Below are 18,937 nucleotides of genomic sequence, written 5' to 3'. Positions count from 1 at the left end.
TCTTCCAAGAGTCCTGTGGTATTCATTTATTTGTCACATTTCTCAGCCCAGGGGCCTCCACCTGTGGCTGATATTGCAAAGTGAATTTTGCTTGAAGTTTCAACATGTTATGTGTACAAGTGGACAATGACACTTTTTGTAATTTTAAATTTATTTTTATTGCATTTTTCCATACAATGACATATTCTGATACTGCTTCCTAATGAACCACTTCCCTAATGAGGGAGTCATGAACTGAACTGGCCCAGCCTGAGGAATTGTCTTCTGGGCTCTATTACACTGTTGCTTGGAGATGCTGTTGCTAGAGATTTCCCTAATCTCTATCATTGCTGCTGCTGCTACCAGTTGAGTCAACACTTTTAACACCTTTCCAGCCTTCAGGCTCACACATAGCAATGAGTTCCTTACCACCAGCTGGGTCTCTGAAAACAGACACTTTCCTGCTCCTAAAGATACAATCAGGGGTATCACCGGTACACTTTGGTCACAAGTTAGAAACACCTGGGCAGCTTGAACAAGCAGTAGGAGGACTTACCTATACATTGTCATTCCTAACAAGTTTTCTTTTACCCTCCTCAGAGGGTAATCTATTGAAAGGTACAACATGGAATTTTCATTTCTTTGATTTTGGCGTAGGTATTCATATTTCCAGGAAATATGGAAATATCCAACCTGTTTCCTGTTTGGCAGGAAACAGGTTGAAATTCTCTCAGGCTAGAGGAAGTGTTCTGAACACTTAATTGCTAAGCTGGAAGAATCCCCTAGGCAAAGGCTTGTATGCAAGGAAAGACCATTTTCCCTATCCCCCCAGCTCTATACCATTCAGCTTTTATCTCCTTCTTTCTACATTAAATTTATTGTTTTGAGCCTGTCCATTAAAAAGGAGAAAGAGGGTACTGATTGTTAAAACTTGGGTAAAAACATTACTCAGAACCAGACTTGGGCTCCATGTCTGGCCTCAAACCATGACTTGTGCTAATTTTGTTCCCGATCTAATTAAAGTGGACACCTCCACATGCTCACCTATTCAAAAACGCTTTAGAATACCTGATGTGTAGAGGATGGTGGGATAAGGATTACTGAAGATTATTGGGTTGACTCAAAGAACCTGGTACAGTGTCTAGCCCATCCCTCTTTATTATCATGCCCCCATATAAGTATCTCTCAATCTTTCAGACTCAGTTTTATAACTGCAGGGTGACCATAACTGAAGGTGTCACTTACCTATAGCATATTTCTGCTTAAAGTGACATTACAACTTTGGAAGTGAGACCATTTGGGCAATATAAAAAGAGGCAACCAAAACTCACAGGATAAATAACTGCATTTCACCACCAGGTGGGATTTACAGAGCCAGGGTGAATCTGCAGCTCATTTTTTGCTCTTTTGTCTATCCTGAATGTCTTTATAACCTCAACAACAGACTGAAAAACTCACAGATAAGGAGTGGGTACTAAAGAGCTCTGCAAATATAACTGCAAATAAGGAACCAGATATTCTATCATTTAAACACAGCTTTTAAACCCATACTTATCTCTCCTCCCCAAAACCCTATTGCTGCTCCTGTCCCTACTTTTCTCTAAAACAAGCTCCACCCCAATCAAAATGGTTACCTAGAATGTTTCCTAACACAAATGTGACACCACCTAGAACTGATTCTCAACAAAAACACCCATAGCCATGGCTCCCGATATTTACCAGTCATCAGAAGTACTGCCCCCACTCACCATGTATGGAATTCAGACATTTCGGAAGAGTCTATTAACACTTACAAATAAAAACAGTCACGCAATAACACTTTTTTAAAGATTTATTTTTACAGAGAGGAGAAAGGAAGAGAAGAAGAGACAATGTGTGATGCCTCTTGCGTGCCCCCAATGGGGATCTGGCACCCAAACCAGGCATTTGCCGACTGGGAATCCACTGAGACCCTATGGTTTGCAGGCCCCCACTCAAACTTGTCTTTAAAGGCCAACCTCCCCCCCCACCGCCCGCCAGCCACAAAGGGTAGCAGAATTGATCACTGAGGAGAAAAACAGACATTCTAAAGTACCAAGTTACATTAAATGGAAAGAATTCTAGAGAACACATTAGTTGCGTTGCAAGCAATAAAAACATACAAATAAAAACATACACCTAACTTCAGACTGAACTGAAATAGAAGACAATTGATAGTTAACAAAAATTTAGGGCAACAGCAACATCCTTGAGTCGCCTCTGCTGCAGAGACAAATATGGGGGAAAAGGTAGGGCCCTAATCCACTTCCTCGATGGTGGGGCCAGAACCAGAGCCAGCCTTAGGGACCTGAGCCCCAAAGCCACCAGCCCCGGGGCCACCCGCCCCCTGGTACAGTCCACTGATGATGGGGTTACACACCTGCTCCAGCTCCTTCCTCTTGTGCTCAAACTCCTCCTTCTCGGCCAGGGTGTTGGCATCCAGCCAGGAAATCACCTCCTGACACTTATCCAGAACTTTCTTCTTGTCGGCCTCGCTGATCTTGCCTTTGAGCCCCTCATCCTCCACAGCACTCTTCATGTTGAAGGCATACGACTCCAGTGCGTTCTTGGCAGACACCCTCTCGCGCTGGACCTCATCCTCGGCTTTGTACTTCTCAGCTTCCTGAACCATGCGCTCGATCTCCTCCTTGCTCAGGCGGCCCTTGTCGTTGGTGATGGTGATCTTGTTGGCCTTGCCAGTGCTCTTGTCTGTGGCTGTGACGTTTAGGATGCCATTGGCGTCGATATCGAAGGTCACCTCGATCTGGGGCACGCCCCGAGGGGCTGGTGGGATGCCACTCAGCTCGAAGCGCCCTAACAAGTTGTTGTCGCGCGTCATGGCCCTCTCGCCCTCGTACACCTGGATCAGCACCCCTGGCTGGTTGTCCGAGTAGGTGGTGAAGATCTGCGTCTGCTTGGTGGGGATGGTGGAGTTGCGCTTGATCAGTGCAGTCATCACGCCCCCAGCCGTCTCCAGGCCCAGTGACAGGGGAGCCACGTCCAGCAGCAACAGGTCCTGCACGTTCTCAGACTTGTCCCCCATCAGGATGGCTGCCTGCACCGCCGCCCCATAGGCCACCGCCTCATCAGGATTGATGCTCTTGTTGAGGTCACGCCCGTTGAAGAAGTCTTGCAGCAGCTTCTGCACCTTGGGGATGCGGGTGGAGCCGCCCACCAGGACCAGGTCGTGAATCTGGGCCTTGTCCAGTTTGGCGTCGCGCAGAGCTTTCTCCACTGGCTCCAGGGTGCTCCGAAACAGGTCGGAGCACAGCTCCTCGAACCGCGCCCTGGTGATGGACGTGTAGAAGTCGATGCCCTCGAACAGGGAGTCGATCTCCAGGCTGGCCTGGGTGCTGGACGACAGGGTCCTCTTGGCCCTCTCACAGGCGGTGCGCAGCCGCCTCACGGCTCGCTTGTTCTGGCTGATGTCCTTCTTGTGCTTCCGCTTGAACTCCTCCACGAAGTGGTTCACCAGCCTGTTATCAAAGTCCTCCCCTCCCAGGTGGGTGTCGCCGGCCGTGGCCTTTACCTCGAAGATGCCATCGTCGATGGTCAGGATGGACACATCGAAGGTGCCCCCACCTAGGTCAAAGATGAGCACGTTGCGCTCCCCCTTGCCTGTCCTGTCCAGGCCGTAGGCAATGGCGGCAGCGGTGGGCTCATTGATGATCCTCAGGACGTTCAGACCCGCGATCACCCCCGCGTCCTTAGTGGCCTGGCGCTGCGAGTCGTTGAAGTACGCCGGCACCGTGATCACCGCGTTGGTCACCGGGTAGCCCAGGTACGCCTCAGCGATCTCCTTCATCTTGGTCAGGACCATAGAGGAGACCTCCTCGGGGTAGAACGCCTTGGTCTCCCCCTTGTAGCTCACCTGCACCTTGGGCTTGTCCCCGTCGTTGATCACCTGGAAAGGCCAGTGCTTCATGTCCGACTGCACCACCGGGTCGCCGAACTTTCGGCCGATCAGCCGCTTGGCGTCAAACACGGTGTTCTGCGGGTTCAGCGCCACCTGGTTCTTGGCCGCATCCCCGATGAGCCTCTCGGTGTCGGTGAAGGCCACGTAGCTGGGGGTGGTGCGGTTGCCCTGGTCGTTGGCAATGATCTCCACCTTGCCGTGCTGGAACACCCCCACGCACGAATAGGTGGTGCCCAGGTCGATACCGATGGCCGTGGTTTTAGCCATGCCGGCGCCCTGCTCTCTCGTCCTGCGCTGAGGTTCGGGCTTTTCCTGCAAACGGTGGTCCGGGTCCGCGACCACAGAAGCTCGGCCCAAGCTCTGTCCTTTCCGAAGCGGGAAACTGGACGCCGGCGCCCACAGAAGTTCGTCCTAGGAGGCAGCGGGTCTGCGTTCACCAGCACAACACAGAAAGCCTGCAAGTACCAGCTGGTTTCGGCGGGCTCGCAACCGGCGGGCGGCGGCTCTGTATTTATAATTCTTCCTAGCCCCCGCCTTTTCTCCCGCTCGCCCAATCCCCGATCTCTGTCCCGCGGCAGGTTTGGAATATTCCAGGGCTTTCTCCGGGCTTCCCGCCCCCAGGCTTTCCCGGACCAATCAGCGTACTGAGTACCGCCCCTCTCAGAACTCTCCTGACTTTTCTGGGGCTTGCTGGACTCGCGCGGTCTCTGGGAGAGACGGAGGGACCCAAAGTAGGGAGGGGCTCACGGGTTGGCTGTGCTGACGACATTGTGAAGGGGGCGGGAGCCGGGGGGTGGGGGGGGTGGGGGTGGGGAGATGTTGACGGCGTTCCCAGCAGTCGCGTTACAATGGAAATGCTGCCTCTGACCTCAAGGCCAGTGTGGTGTCAGGATGAAAGGAAACTAAGCCTGCTTAAAGTTGTAGGGCGGGAGGGTTGGGGGGCGGGAAGGGAGACACCGTCTGCGTTGGGTGGACAATGAGGGAGTCCCCACGGACATTGGCTTCGCAATTCGAACATTATCAAACTGGAGTGAAGGTGACGGAAGAATAGTTGAACAAGGAGGGCTGATGGTAATGGGGTGGGAATAGGCAAGACAGGTCTTTGAGAAAATTCTGTAAGTCTCTCTAGTTAAAGTCTGATGTATGGGGTCTTGACCTAGCATGAGACGGAAATCCATTCAGGACCCAAAGTACATTGATTGGTCACAGCTGCTGGAAGGATGTGGAGGAGCTGTTTTGTTATTGTCTCTGGATAACAGAATTTTTTAAAGTAAAAGATTAGATGAAGAGCCCTGGCTGGTGTGGTTCAGTGGATTGAATGCTGGCCTGGGAACTGAAAGGTCACAGGTTTGATTCCCAGTCAGAGCACATGCATGGGTTGCAGGCCAGGTCCCCAGTTGGGGGGCATGTGAGTGGCAGCTAATCACTGAATGTCACACACGCAAGTTTCTCTCCTTCTTTTTCTCCCTCCCTTCCCCTCTCTCTAAAAAATTATATTTAAAAAAAGATTAGAAAAAGATGCTACCTGGACCACACCACCTCACCTGAGGAAACTAGAAAACCCACTGCAGTGGGATCCTAGAGGCCCAAATTTACTCCCACAAGTCCCTAGTAGAATGCAGGAGTGGAGCCCAGGAATGCAGCTAAACCCAAATGTGGCGATTAATGTCTCATGCAGAGATCAAAAGGTAAAATAATCTCAGTTCAGTGGAGATGGATACAATCTCAGAATAAATATATGTTGGGGCAAAAGCAGGTTTATAATTGTAAGTGAAAGTTTATTCTTGCACTATTTATTAATAATTGCATTACTTTCCATATGAACAGTCCTATATATCAGAGACATAGGACAGGACACTTGAGTGAGGACTTGTGAGAAATTAAAAACAATTACACCCACTGCCTTCCTATTTCCAGTTGGCTAGGGATGTGTTTGTCTACCTTGTCCAAAAAGCATGGAGGCATTGTCTGGAAGAGTTATTTGTACACCAAAAACATTGTTGTACACAGAGTTCATGACGGCATTATTCACAATAGCCCTGAGGCAGAAGCAGTCCTCAGAGGGAATAAGTGAGTAAAATGTGGGTACACAATGGAATATTATTAAATCTTAAAAAGGAAGGAAAATCAGATCCATGATATTATAACATAGAATTCAGGGGTGTCCAACCTTTTGATGTCTCTGGGCCACACATTCAATACACAAACACTAACAAAAACTGACGAGCAAAAAAAAAAGATTTTAAGTAAATGTACGATTTTGTGTTCAGCCTCATTCAAAGCCATCCTGGGCCACATGAGGCCCATGGGACATGGGATGGACACAGATGAACTTTGTTATTATGCTAAGTGAAATAAGCCACAGAAAGATAAATATTGTATAATTCCACTAGTATGAGCTATCTAGAATAGTCAACTTCATAAAGACAGAAAGTGGTGGTTTCCAGGGGCCAGTGGGAGTAGGGAATGTTGAGTTGTTTAATGCACAAAGAATTTCAGTTTTGCAAGATTAAGAGTTCTGGAAGTTGGTTAGACAATGTGAAAAATGGTTAAGGTGGTAAATTTCATGTTATGTGTATTTTACTACATTAAAAATAATAAACAAATAAATAGAATAAAGAAGTACTCTGTCAAGACTTTGTTGCATTTTTTCCCAACAGGCCTCAGAAAACCATGGCTACTGCTAAGGGAACCGCCATTGGCATTGACCTGGGCACCACCTACTCGTGCGTGGGGGTGTTCCAACATGGCAAGGTGGAGATCATTGCCAACGACCAGGGCAACCGCACCACCCCCAGCTACGTGGCCTTCACCGACACCGAGAGACTCATCGGGGATGCAGCCAAGAACCAGGTAGCCATGAATCCTCAGAACACTGTCTTTGATGCCAAACGTCTAATCGGCAGAAAATTTAATGATCCTGTAGTGCAATCAGATATGAAACTTTGGCCTTTTCAAGTAATCAATGAAGGAAGCAAGCCCAAGGTATTGGTGTCCTATAAAGGGGAGAAAAAGGCTTTCTACCCTGAGGAAATTTCTTCCATGGTGCTGACTAAGATGAAGGAGACTGCTGAGGCTTTTTTGGGCCACCCTGTCACCAATGCTGTGATCACTGTGCCAGCCTATTTCAATGACTCTCAACGCCAGGCCACCAAGGATGCAGGTGTGATTGCAGGTCTCAATGTGCTAAGAATTATCAATGAACCCACAGCTGCTGCCATTGCCTATGGCTTAGATAAAGCAGGTCAGGGAGAGCGACATGTCCTGATCTTTGATCTGGGTGGAGGCACCTTCGATGTGTCCATCCTGACCATAGACGATGGCATCTTCGAGGTAAAGGCCACGGCCGGCGACACCCACCTGGGAGGGGAGGACTTTGATAACAGGCTGGTGAACCACTTCGTGGAGGAGTTCAAGCGGAAGCACAAGAAGGACATCAGCCAGAACAAGCGAGCCGTGAGGCGGCTGCGCACCGCCTGTGAGAGGGCCAAGAGGACCCTGTCGTCCAGCACCCAGGCTAACTTGGAAATTGATTCACTGTATGAAGGCATCGACTTCTACACGTCCATTACTAGAGCCCGGTTTGAAGAGTTGTGTGCAGACCTCTTTAGGGGCACCCTGGAGCCTGTAGAGAAGGCCCTTCGGGATGCCAAGATGGATAAGGCTAAAATCCATGACATTGTTTTAGTAGGGGGCTCCACCCGTATTCCTAAGGTTCAGAGGCTGCTGCAGGACTACTTCAATGGCCGTGATCTCAACAAGAGCATCAACCCTGATGAGGCGGTGGCCTATGGGGCAGCGGTACAGGCAGCCATCCTGATGGGGGACAAGTCTGAAAAGGTACAGGACCTGCTGCTACTGGACGTGGCTCCCCTGTCACTGGGCCTGGAGACGGCTGGGGGCGTGATGACTGCACTGATCAAGCGCAACTCCACCATCCCCACCAAGCAGACGCAGATCTTCACCACCTACTCGGACAACCAGCCAGGGGTGCTAATCCAGGTGTACGAGGGCGAGAGGGCCATGACGCGCGACAACAACCTGCTGGGGCGCTTTGACTTAACTGGAATCCCTCCTGCATCCAGAGGAGTTCCTCAAATCGAAGTGACTTTTGACATTGATGCCAATGGTATTCTCAATGTAACAGCCATGGACAAAAGCACAGGCAAGGCCAACAAGATCACCATCACCAACGACAAGGGCCGCCTGAGCAAGGAGGACATTGAGCGCATGGTTCTGGATGCTGAGAAATATAAAGCTGAAGATGAGGTTCAGAGAGAGAAAATTGCTGCAAAAAATGCCTTAGAATCCTATGCCTTTAACATGAAGAGTGCTGTGAGTGATGAAGGCTTGAAGGGTAAAATTAGTGAGTCTGATAAAAAGAAAATACTGGATAAATGCAATGAGGTCCTTTCGTGGCTGGAGGCAAATCAACTGGCAGAAAAGGATGAGTTCGATCATAAGAGAAAGGAATTGGAGCAAGTGTGTAATCCAGTCATTACAAAACTCTACCAGGGAGGATGCACTGGGCCTGCCTGTGGAACAGGGTACTCGCCTGGAAGGGCTGCCACTGGCCCCACCATTGAAGAAGTAGATTAATCTTATCTGGAGCTGGAGGGTTCTAGGGTGCCTCTAAGGTGAATTTGTTCCCCTCATTTTCAAACATTATTATGATTCTTGAGTTGACTGGACCTGAACATCAGTTACCATCGTTTTGGGATTCTAAGGGAAGAATCTTATATGCCATCTTTTCACACTCCGATGTCCTGTTTCTGACCCTGGAATGAGACTTTTAGGAAAATTTGGCTCCTCTCTGAACCATCTGATGAATTTGAATGCCTGTTATTTATTTCTAGCCTCCCCAACCTCCTCCTTCTGGTGTGGATGGTTGTGACTCAGTAAATTTGTTCTTAAGCAAATTTCTTCTGGTATCTCTAGACTGTGTGTCTTGAAAAGAAAGGAAAAGGAAGGTTCATGGAGGGAGCATGTATGGTCTGATTGTGAGCTAATTGTGAAGGATTAAGCTAGAAAGGGCAAAGTATTTGAGTTTTCATGTGCTAATTGTTCCAAGCAGGAAAATTACTTGGTCATCAGGCACTTCCAGTGCCAGCTAGAGCCGTTGCTAACTATAATTACTGCTTATGTTCTATGACAAACTGATTTAGATGCTTAGGGTTCAGCTAAGAGGCACACATCTCCTTGGTGTTACCTACAGGTGGGATCTAAATCCAGCGTGTGTGCACTCAAGATTACGTCTTCTACATGCAGAAAACATTTCTACAACAAACTCCTGACAAATAGGTACTTTTGTGCAAGATGAGAAATGGAGGATTTTAGTATGGCCTTATTCCTTGAAAAAATATCTTCACCCATTTCGTCATAACACGTTTATAAAAGTCTTGGGGACATGAGTATAGAAATACTCGCAACTGCGTTGGTAAACCTTTGTATTTAAGGGGGTATATTTGAATATGAAATATTATGTTACCAAACTCAAGGGATTCGCAGTGTGAGGTACTTTATTCAATAAGGAGTTATGGTTGCCACAAAGTAGTTATATTTACTTGCAGCAAGTAAAGGAGCAGGAATTGATATCCAAAGCTCTGCCTCCTTAAAGAACACTTAGTCACTATTTTTTGTACACTATTTGGTCTGGTACATGTTAATTTCTTCTTTGCAGCTGGGCTCATTTATCAGGCTGAGTTTCCTGTCAGCTTATGCTGTTTACTGGTCTATCTGAAAAATACTGCACATTTTAACATTTAGCAAGAAATAACATGTAGAAATGTCCAGACCTTGAGACCCTTGCCCTATCAGAATGGCTATTTCCATCATCCCACCAGTGTAAGTTTTACTCATTCCTTCACAACCCTAGGCAAAAGTGTGTAAGAAATGTGGACTGAGGTTGGGTCTTTGGGAGAAATATTTGGAAGAGAACTTCGGATGAAATTAAGATTTGTTCAGGCTCCTCATCATAAGGACTCAACATGAATTTTTTTTAAACTTTAAAGAAGTGTAACATATATAGAAAAGTGTACAAATCTCAAGGTTTCACAAACTTCCTAACAGTTTTCAATAGGAAGTGCCTTCAGGGCGCTAGCAAATCCTGCCGCAGACTGCACTGCCTCAGAAAAGAAAAACCTCAAGAGAGGATACGAGTTTCCCCCTGACCCTCACGCCACAGCTGAGGCCGCGCCTGCGCGGTGGATCCCGCCGCTGGAGAGGGAATTAGGGGAAGCGGAAGCCACTTCCCTTCCCCGGCTTTAGCGTGCCCTTTGCTCTAGCCGGCCCGCTCTCGCGAGCACCGGGCCCGCCGTGCGCTCTCTTTCAGTACTGCGGACTTCGCGTGACGTTTCCCACTCCGCCCCACGCGGGCTCGCGCTCTGGTTTGCGCCCGGTCTCTGGCCCGAGGCATCAGGCCCTCGCCTTCCTGGTCCGGCCGGCAGCCCGCTGCGTAAGCACCATGGTAGGTATCGTGAAGTCACAAGGGGGTGCCCTTCGGGAGCGGGGACGGTTTGGACTGTGGGAGTCGGAGTATGGGTCCCTGCTACGTCCGTCTGCGCTGGAGTTGGGCTCTGGGGGCACTAGTTCCTGCGCCCCAAATTCTTTGAGGAGTCTGGGGCACGTGATCTTGTTTTTTCCTCTTATAAAGAAAATTTTGTTAAAAAAAAAAATGAGGGAGAGTCGCAGGGACAGCAGCAGAGGAAAAAGCCAGACCTCAAGGAGCATTTCTCTGATGGAGACCGGGCTTCGGGAGTTTGATCCGGGGTACATTCTGCAGTTCCCTAGGGGGAGTGGGCAGGGACCCCAGGAGAGCAGGTGGTGGATTGAGAGCCGAGCCCGGAGAGTCCGAGGGGTGCAGGGCAGAGGCTCTCTCCGAGGCTCAATGAAGTGTGCAGAATCTTTCGGTCCAGCTGTTCATCTCTCTGACTGAGTGAAGTTTTGAGACCTGCCACAGATGTGAGGATCCCAATACCACTATTTGGTAACAGTGGCAGAAGGTCACTCCTCCGTACCATGTCTCTTCCCATATCTCTTCCCATATAATGGTTTTCTTTCTCTCGCCCAATAGCTCTTCTACTCCTTTTTCAAGTCCCTTGTCGGCAAGGATGTGGTGGTGGAACTCAAGAATGACCTGAGGTAGGTACCTGTTCCAACAAGTCTTTAGGGGATGGATGTGCCCAGGGCCCTGGAACCTCTTTAACTGGACAAGTATTGTTTGAAATCTGGCCAAGATGAGAGATACAGAAGATGAAATAAATGACTAGTGCCTTAAGCTAACAGATTAGCAAGGTGTTGTTTCTTGTATTGAAAAACAATACAAAGAACTAAGTATATAAAGCGTAAGTACAGAAAGTGTAGAAGCATCAGTAGTTTTTACAAAATATAGTTTTGGTTTTTCCTGATTAAATTCTATACTCTTTCGACTCAACTTCTAGAAATGTAAGAATCAGTTCCACAAGTAAAGATGTATGTACAGAGATATTTGTACTTTTCTAAAAAATATATTTTATTGACTATGCTATTACAGTTGTCCCCTTCCCCCCTTCACTCCCCTCTGCCCTGTACACCCTCTCCCACCCACATTCCCTCCCCTTTTAGTTCATGTCTATGGGTCGTACATATACGTTCTTTGGCTTCTACATTTTCTATACTATTCTTACTCTCCCCCTGTCTATTTTCTACCTACCATCTATGCTACTTATTGTCTGTACCTTTTCCCCCTCTCTTCTCCTCCCATTCCGCTGTTGCTAACCCTCCATGTGATCTCCATTTCTGTGGTTCTGTTCCTGTTCTAGTTGTTTGCTTAGTTTGCTTTTTTGTTTTAGGTGTGGTTGTTAATACTTGTGAATTTGCTTTCCTTTTACTATACATGTTTTTTTATCTTCTTTTTCTTAGATAAATCCTGTTAACATTTCATATAATAAGGGCTTGATGATGATGGACTCCTTTAACTTGACCTTATCTGAGAAGCACTTTATCTGCCCTTCCATTCTAAATGAAAGCTTTGCTGGATAGAACAGTCTTGGATGTAGGTCCTTGCCTTTCATAACTTGGAATACTTCTTTCCAGCCCCTTCTTGCCTGTAAGGTCTCTTTTGAGAAATCAGCTGATAGTCTTATGGGAACTCCTTTGTAGGTTACTGTCTCCTTATCTCTTGCTGCTTCTAGGATTCTCTCCATTTTTACCTTGGCTAATGGAATTACGATGTGCCTTGGTGTGTTCCTCCTTGGGTCCAACTTCTTTGGGACTTTCTGAGCTTCCTGGACTTCCTGGAAGTGTTTCCTTTGCCAGATTGGGGAAGTTCTCTTTTATTATTTGTTCAACTAAGTTTTCCACTTGTTGCTGTTCCTCTTCTCCTTCTGGTACCCCTATAATTCGGATGTTGGAACGTTTAAAGATGTCCTGGAGGTTCCTAAGCCTCTCCTCATTGTTTTGAATTCTTGTTTCTTCATTTTTTTCTGATAGTATGTTTCTTTTCCACACCATTGATTTGAGTCCCAGTTTCCTTTCCATCATTATTGGTTCCCTGTACATTATCCTTTATTTCACTTATTGTAGCCTTCATTTTTTAATCTAATTTACTACCAAATTCAACCAATTCTGTGAGCATCCTGATCACCAGTATTTTCAACTGTGTATCTGATAGGTTGGCGATCTCTTCGTCGCTTAGTTGTATTTTTTCTGGAGCTTTGATCTGTTCTTTCATTTGGACCTTTTTTTTTTTTTTTGTCTTGATGCACCTGTTACATAGTGAGGGGTGGAGGCTTAGGTGTTCACCAGGGCGGAGCAACTCACGTCACTGTGCTGTGATGCTGTATGTGGGGGCCAGGTCCGAGAGGGAACAATGGCGCTTGCTCCGCTCTCTGCCAGTTTTTAGTCACTTTCCCAGCTTCCCACAAGCAAATTGGGCCCTTCTGCTGCTGATTCCCATTGGATGGGTTTGTGTATGTTCTAGGACCCTATGGGTCTCCCCAGTGAACTCTCCTCTGAGGCTGGGGCTTCTCTCACTGCCGCCTCAACTCCCACAGATGTTTTCAATCGGTGGTTTGAGGCTTTATTTCCCTAGCTGGGGCCCTGGGTTGCACAGTCCGTCCTGCTCCCCAGGTGTTCCTCCTGGTTTATCTGCGCAAGAATGTGGGCCTGCTGGCGCCACAATCCACTGCCTCACTGGGTCTGCCAGCTGCAGCCTTGCCACTAGTTCTCTCCGCACGGCCCCTGGCCTCTGCCCCTCGCCTCTGCCCCTCCTACGAGTCTGGACGAGTGTGCCTACTTTAATTCCTTGGTTGTCAGACTTCCATACAGTTGGATTTTCTGTCAGTTCTGGTGGCTTTTTTAAAAATTATTGTCCTTCTTTTGGTTGTGCGAGGAGGTGCAGTGTGTCTGCCTATGCCCCCATCTTGGCCAGAAGTCCTCAATATTTGTACTTTTATTTGCAGTAGCCAAAAATGGAAAACAAATAGCTATCAATAAGGAGTAGGTTAAATTGTACTTCCATATGAGACTGCTGTCACAGGAATGTGTGCTGAAATGTGTGCGGTCACATAGGAATGTGATGTATAGATGTGGAAAGCTATTGCAGAATAGTACATATATGTGCCTTAATCTCCCTTTTGTTAAAGAAAATGTAGAAGATAAACAGTATACCAGTCTGTACTGCTTTTATATCCCCTACCTACCGTATCAATAGCTCCTAATCATCTTTCAGAACTTGGATTATATGCTGTAGCCTTGGAGAGACTTTTCCTGGTCTTTCTAGCCAAGTAGATCATTATATCATAAGGTCTGTCCTGAGATCTTATTTTCTTCTTAGTGGGTGCTTCTCGGATTGTGATTTCAGAGAAAACTGTTTATGGCTTGTCCCACCAACATGGTCAGGACCATGTTTAAGCTCACTGTTTTACTTAATGTCTTGCATAGGCCTCATATATAGTAGGGGCTTAATAAATGTGTGCTGAAAGAAAAGTAGCTAGCATTTGAGAGCCTCCTATTGACTAGGCACTATTCTGAATACTTTCCATCTATTATTAACTCATTTTATTCTCATAACACTCCTTTGTGACATACAGTGTTGTTGCTCTTTTACATGTAAGGAAATTGAAGCTTGGATAGGTTAAAAAACTTGGTCTACATAACTAGAAAATGACACAGCCAGAATTGAAATCTAATTCTGCTTTGCTGTTTTAAATTTTTTTTATTTATTGATTTTAGAGAGAGAGAAAAAAACATCAGTTTGTTGTTCCACTTTTTTATGCATTCATTGGCTGATTCTGACCGGGGAATCAAATCTGCAATTTTGGCTTTAACCAACTAGGCTACCCAGGCAGGGTTTTTCTTTTCTTTTCTTTTCTTTTTGAAAGATTTTATTTATTTATTTTCAGAGAGAGGGAGAGAAACATTGATGTATGGGAGATACATCAATCCGTTGCTTCTCACATGCCCCCAATGAGGACCTGGCCTGCAACCCAGGCATGTGCCCTGACTGGGAATGAAACTGACAACCATTTGGTTTTCAGGCTGGCACAATACACTGAGCCACACCAGCTAGGCTTTTTTTTTTTTTTTTTTTTTAAGTTTCATACCATGTAGTCATGGAACTTACTTTTCACTTAACAGATGTTATGGATATTTTCATGTCAATAAAGTTAATCTTTAACATTCTTAATGTCTGTGTGGTATCTTTATTAACCAAGACCTTGTTTCCAATTCTTTAGAAGAAAATCCTTTAAATGAGACATGCATTTAAAATAGTGATCTCTGTTACCCCATTGTCCTTTAGAAAGTTTGATTGGTGTATTCTTCAATGTCTTCCACCTTTCTATGAGAGATAATTAAGGGAAGAAACATTGACATGCATGGAATGGTGAGGAGAGGGACTTGCTTTTTATGTCAGAGATTTCATTTATGACACTGGCAGTGTATATGGTGCTTGCTCCATATAATCTATATGGAGCCAATAATCTGTATTGATGGCATATGGATTAGAGCTGTAGAGAGATAAGTATGGAAGCCAAAACCAGTCTTGCTAGATGACTTGTTTTCTTATATTTTTCTCTCTTCTCTTTCCTGGTCTATCCACATGGCCAAAGCGGGGCGGGGCGTGGGGGGGCGGGGGCTTCGGTGGGGGTTGTTAGGTTTTATCTCTAGGTCCTAAAGCAAAGACTGTAAGATTCAAAGGTAGTCTGTAGTCTGTTGGGTTGGAAGAAGAGCTCTTTCTCTCGGCTTGTCAGACCACTTCTGTGTCAAATATGTCTTTTTTTTTCTTTTACCCTCACCCAAGGTCATGTTTTTTCATTGCTTTTAGGGGGAGAGGGTTTAGAGAGAGGGGAAGGGAGGGAGAAAGAAAAAGAAACATTGATGTGAGAGAAGACCATTGACTGGTTGCCTTTCATATACCCCATGATAGGGCCGGACCCAAAAACTAGGCATGTTCCCTGACCGGGGATGAAAACTGCAACCCTGCCACTTGTGGGACCACACCTAATCACCTGAGCCACACTGGCCAGGGCCAAATATCTATTATGGGACTGAATCAAATAATACCACCTTGTACAATTCCTGACAGTTATTTCACTGCTGCAGATGGTGGTAAGGGGCTATCAGAGGATTTTCAGCACCAGGGATATAGTGAAACCACTGAAGCAGTAGGTCTCAGACACTGGATTTTAAAGACTTAGAATTTTACAGAAATTGGGGTCTGACAGAGAGTTGCCAACTTCATTTTTGGCAAGATAAAGACTTTTTAAAACTATATTTTAATAACTATTAGAATAATTATTATAATTAGTTTCATTAAAAAATGAATACCAGTGCCCTGGCTGGTGCGGCTCAGTGGATTGTGCACTGGACTGCACCCTGAAAGGTTGCCAGTGTAATTTCCAGTCAGGGCACATGCCTGGGATGCTAGCCAGGTCCCCAGTTGGGGTGCGTGGGACAGGCAACTGATTGCTGTTTCTCACACATTGATGTTTCTCTCCTTTTCTTCCTCCTTTCCCCTTTTTCAAAAAATAAGTAAATAGGCCCTGGCTGGCGTAGCTCAGTGGATTGAGTGCGGGCTGCGAACCAAAGCATCGCAGGTTCGATTCCCAGTCAGGGTACATGCCTGGGTTGCAGGCCACGGCCCCCAGCAACCGCACATTAATGTTTCTCTCTCTCTCTCTCTCTCTCCCCCTCCCTTCCCTCTCTAAAAATAAATAATAAATAAAATATTTTTTAAAAATTGTCACTCAAAAAAAAAGTAAATATACATAACCTTTAAAAAATAATGCCAAAAAAATAGGATGGACAATTAAAGAGGTTATTTTTAGCTCTGGCCAGGTAGTTCAGTTGGTTAAAGCATTGTCCCTATACACCAAGGCTGTGAGTTTGATCCCTCTCAGGGCACATACGAGAATCAACCAATGAATGAATAAATGAGTGGAACAAGTAGATAGTTTTCTCTCACTAAAATCAATTTTTAAAAAAACTTCATTAGGGCCTGTGGACCAAAGGGTCACGGGTTTGATTCTCAGGGCATATGCCTGGGTTGCGGGCTAGGTCCCCAGTAGGGGGCGTGTGAGAGGCAACCACCCATGGCTGTTTCCTGCTGTTTTTTCTTCCCTTCTAAAAATAAAAATCTTTTAATAAAAAAACTTCATTAAACAGTTATTTTTAGGGGAAAAACAAACTTTTAGCGCACTACATTCACACTCGGTACTATACTAACCTGTGTTTCCTCTTTTGTCATGGACTCATGAAACTTTTGAGCACACATCAGTGTTAGAGAACCATGGTTAAGAGGAACTTAGAATCTGGTGATGATACCAGGGTGAGGGTGAACAGGTTGGAGGGTGGCCTGGATTGAGGTATAAAGTAATAATACCTTGGTTTGTAGAAGTCAAACTAGAAAGAGAATTACAGAAATGTTAGACATCAGTAAACAGTGGGGATTTATGGGATATGCAGGGGAGAGAAATATAATTCATGGGATTTAAAGTTGAAGCCACTAACAAGTTAAAGAAGTTAGGAGAGAAAAGAAGTAGCAGGGCTTAGAGCATTGGTGTTATGATAGCATTCCTCATTAACATTTCAGGGTCTCAAGGACTGGAGAACCCTCTTGTCCCTTAATCAAGAGGAATGCTAGCTGCTTTATCTATGGGATGTGGTTCCAAAGCAATAAATGTTTGAAAATAGCTGGTGGTTCTGGGTCAGACATGTGGACTGGGTCTTTATTTATTTGTCCTAAACTGGTGCAAGTTATACAACCTCTCTGAGTCCCTAGATGATAATAACTACTTTGTAAAGTAACTAAAAGACTATAAAGTAGCTATAAAAATTACAAATATGTATAGGAGAAATTAGGAGTACGTAGTATTATGAACTATGTATAGGAGAAATACAAGATGGTAACTCTTAGGAGTGGGTTGTACCGTCTAAAAAATACTGCTCTGGAAGCACTGTCTTTCCCACTTTAGGGTTTAGGAATGCCTCTTTTTGGTTGCACCTATTCTGGCTTCCTCAAGTCCTTGACTTCCCCCAACCATGTTCTTATCTCAGCTCTCAAGTCACCTCTATGTTGACTTTGGTATAAATTAATTTGGTTCTTCCTTCCCTCTTCCCCTAACAGCATCTGTGGAACCCTCCATTCTGTGGATCAGGTGAGACAGAGCAAGAGCCCAGAACTGGTTTTGGGGAAGGAGAAAGGGAGAGCTTAAGGGTGGGGTACTTGTATCCTGTCTCTAGAGCTAATGATGGTGTTCATCTTCTTTTCTTAGTATCTCAACATCAAACTAACTGACATCAGTGTCACAGACCCTGAGAAATACCCTCACATGGTAAGTTGGAGATGGTGGAAAAGAGGAAACACCTCTAAAAGCAGGAGGCCCCTGGGTGGGTAGAGGGTATTTTGAAGGGTATTTTCACAGTTGCCTACCTTTGTCTAGTTATCAGTGAAGAACTGCTTCATCCGGGGCTCCGTGGTCCGCTATGTGCAGTTGCCAGCAGATGAGGTGGACACGCAGTTACTGCAGGATGCGGCAAGAAAGGAGGCCCTGCAGCAAAAACAGTGATGTTCCTTCTCTCCTCCGCCATTGGTGATCCTTGACCTGGTGTCCCAGCCCAGGACCTCTCCATCCATACTTGAGATGTTGTGCTTCTGGTTTTATAATAGTGAAGGTGCTCTTTTCTTTCTTTCTTTTTTTTTTTTTAAGGGATGAGTAGATCAGAGGACTAATTAGTGGGGAGCAGCTATCCTCAGAAGGGGGAGATAAGTTGTCTGGGGAACTGCAAGGTGTTCCATTTCCAGAGATGGCAGGAGAATCTCTTAGTTCTCTCCAGGTCAGTGTGTGATTTTGGAGGATGGAAGGAATCTGTCCCGCATCGGGAATAAAATTTTATGATGCAGATTTCTGGTTCTTGTGTGTTTTGGGAAGGAAGCTGAAGGCTGGCTGGAGGGTAGGAAAGGGATACTGAATTCATCCACACTGTTCCCCTTCGTCACCCCAGCTAGGAATCCAACCCAACCTACCCGCACAATCTACCCCTACTCTCTCCTTGGTATAAACTGTGTATTTCCTATAAACTACACCATGTTTGCTGAACACGCCTCCACCTACATGGCCTTTTGCGCAGACTAGACCTTCAATGAGTGCCTGCTGTCCTTTCATAATGTGTCAATGTTAAATGACACACTAAGATGCATTTGAAGCTGCTGGATTTCTTCCTCAACCCAGCCAAATCAGCACACTTGGATATCTATGGCAGATAAATGCAAACGAGAATTTTTATTGGGTGGGGGGTGGGGGCGTTGAGTGCAAGTTGCCTTCGTTAGTTCATGTCCATTCCAGATCAGAGCTCTGAATTAGGGGGCCTTGGATGCCATAAAGTGAAACTCCCTCTTTTCAATATAAGAGGAAGTGAGGCCCAGTTTGGGGCTAGCCGAAAGGCCTTGGCAAAATGGTCAGCCAGGCCCAGCAACACCCTCTCCGGTTGTTTGGGGGGGAGGGGGGCCCGGCGTTGCTCCCTCTACTGCCTGTGCTAACAGTT

General features: G+C 46.0%; 3 protein-coding genes across 3 annotated transcripts; 2 read left to right on the top strand and 1 right to left on the bottom strand.

Annotated features, from left to right (window-relative positions):
* Positions 1-1,792: 1,792 nt before the first annotated feature.
* On the bottom strand, positions 1,793-4,499 carry LOC123810362 (heat shock 70 kDa protein 1). Its single transcript, XM_045826023.1, has one exon. The coding sequence runs from the start codon at positions 4,178-4,180 to the stop codon at positions 2,255-2,257; it is 1,926 nt and encodes a 641-aa protein (XP_045681979.1). The 5' UTR covers positions 4,181-4,499; the 3' UTR covers positions 1,793-2,254.
* A 394-nt stretch (positions 4,500-4,893) lies between these two features.
* On the top strand, positions 4,894-8,822 carry LOC123810504 (heat shock 70 kDa protein 1-like). The gene is made up of 2 exons (XM_045826282.1): positions 4,894-4,949; positions 6,574-8,822. Exon 2 carries the CDS (start codon positions 6,587-6,589, stop codon positions 8,510-8,512), a length of 1,926 nt encoding a protein of 641 aa, XP_045682238.1. The 5' UTR covers positions 4,894-4,949; positions 6,574-6,586; the 3' UTR covers positions 8,513-8,822.
* Positions 8,823-10,130: 1,308 nt separating this feature from the next.
* On the top strand, positions 10,131-18,297 carry LSM2 (LSM2 homolog, U6 small nuclear RNA and mRNA degradation associated). The gene is made up of 5 exons (XM_045826110.1): positions 10,131-10,379; positions 10,986-11,053; positions 17,520-17,550; positions 17,668-17,727; positions 17,836-18,297. The coding sequence occupies exons 1-5, from the start codon at positions 10,377-10,379 to the stop codon at positions 17,959-17,961; spliced, it is 288 nt and encodes a 95-aa protein (XP_045682066.1). The 5' UTR covers positions 10,131-10,376; the 3' UTR covers positions 17,962-18,297.
* The last annotated feature ends 640 nt before the right edge of the window (positions 18,298-18,937 follow it).

This window comes from Phyllostomus hastatus, unplaced genomic scaffold, assembly GCF_019186645.2.
Source record: "Phyllostomus hastatus isolate PE091 unplaced genomic scaffold, TTU_PhHast_1.1 phas_scaffold_60, whole genome shotgun sequence".
In the NCBI taxonomy this organism is placed as follows: Eukaryota; Metazoa; Chordata; class Mammalia; order Chiroptera; family Phyllostomidae; genus Phyllostomus; species Phyllostomus hastatus.
The sequence above is the reverse complement of the archived record's forward strand: the minus strand, read 5'-3'. Positions and strand labels throughout refer to the sequence as shown.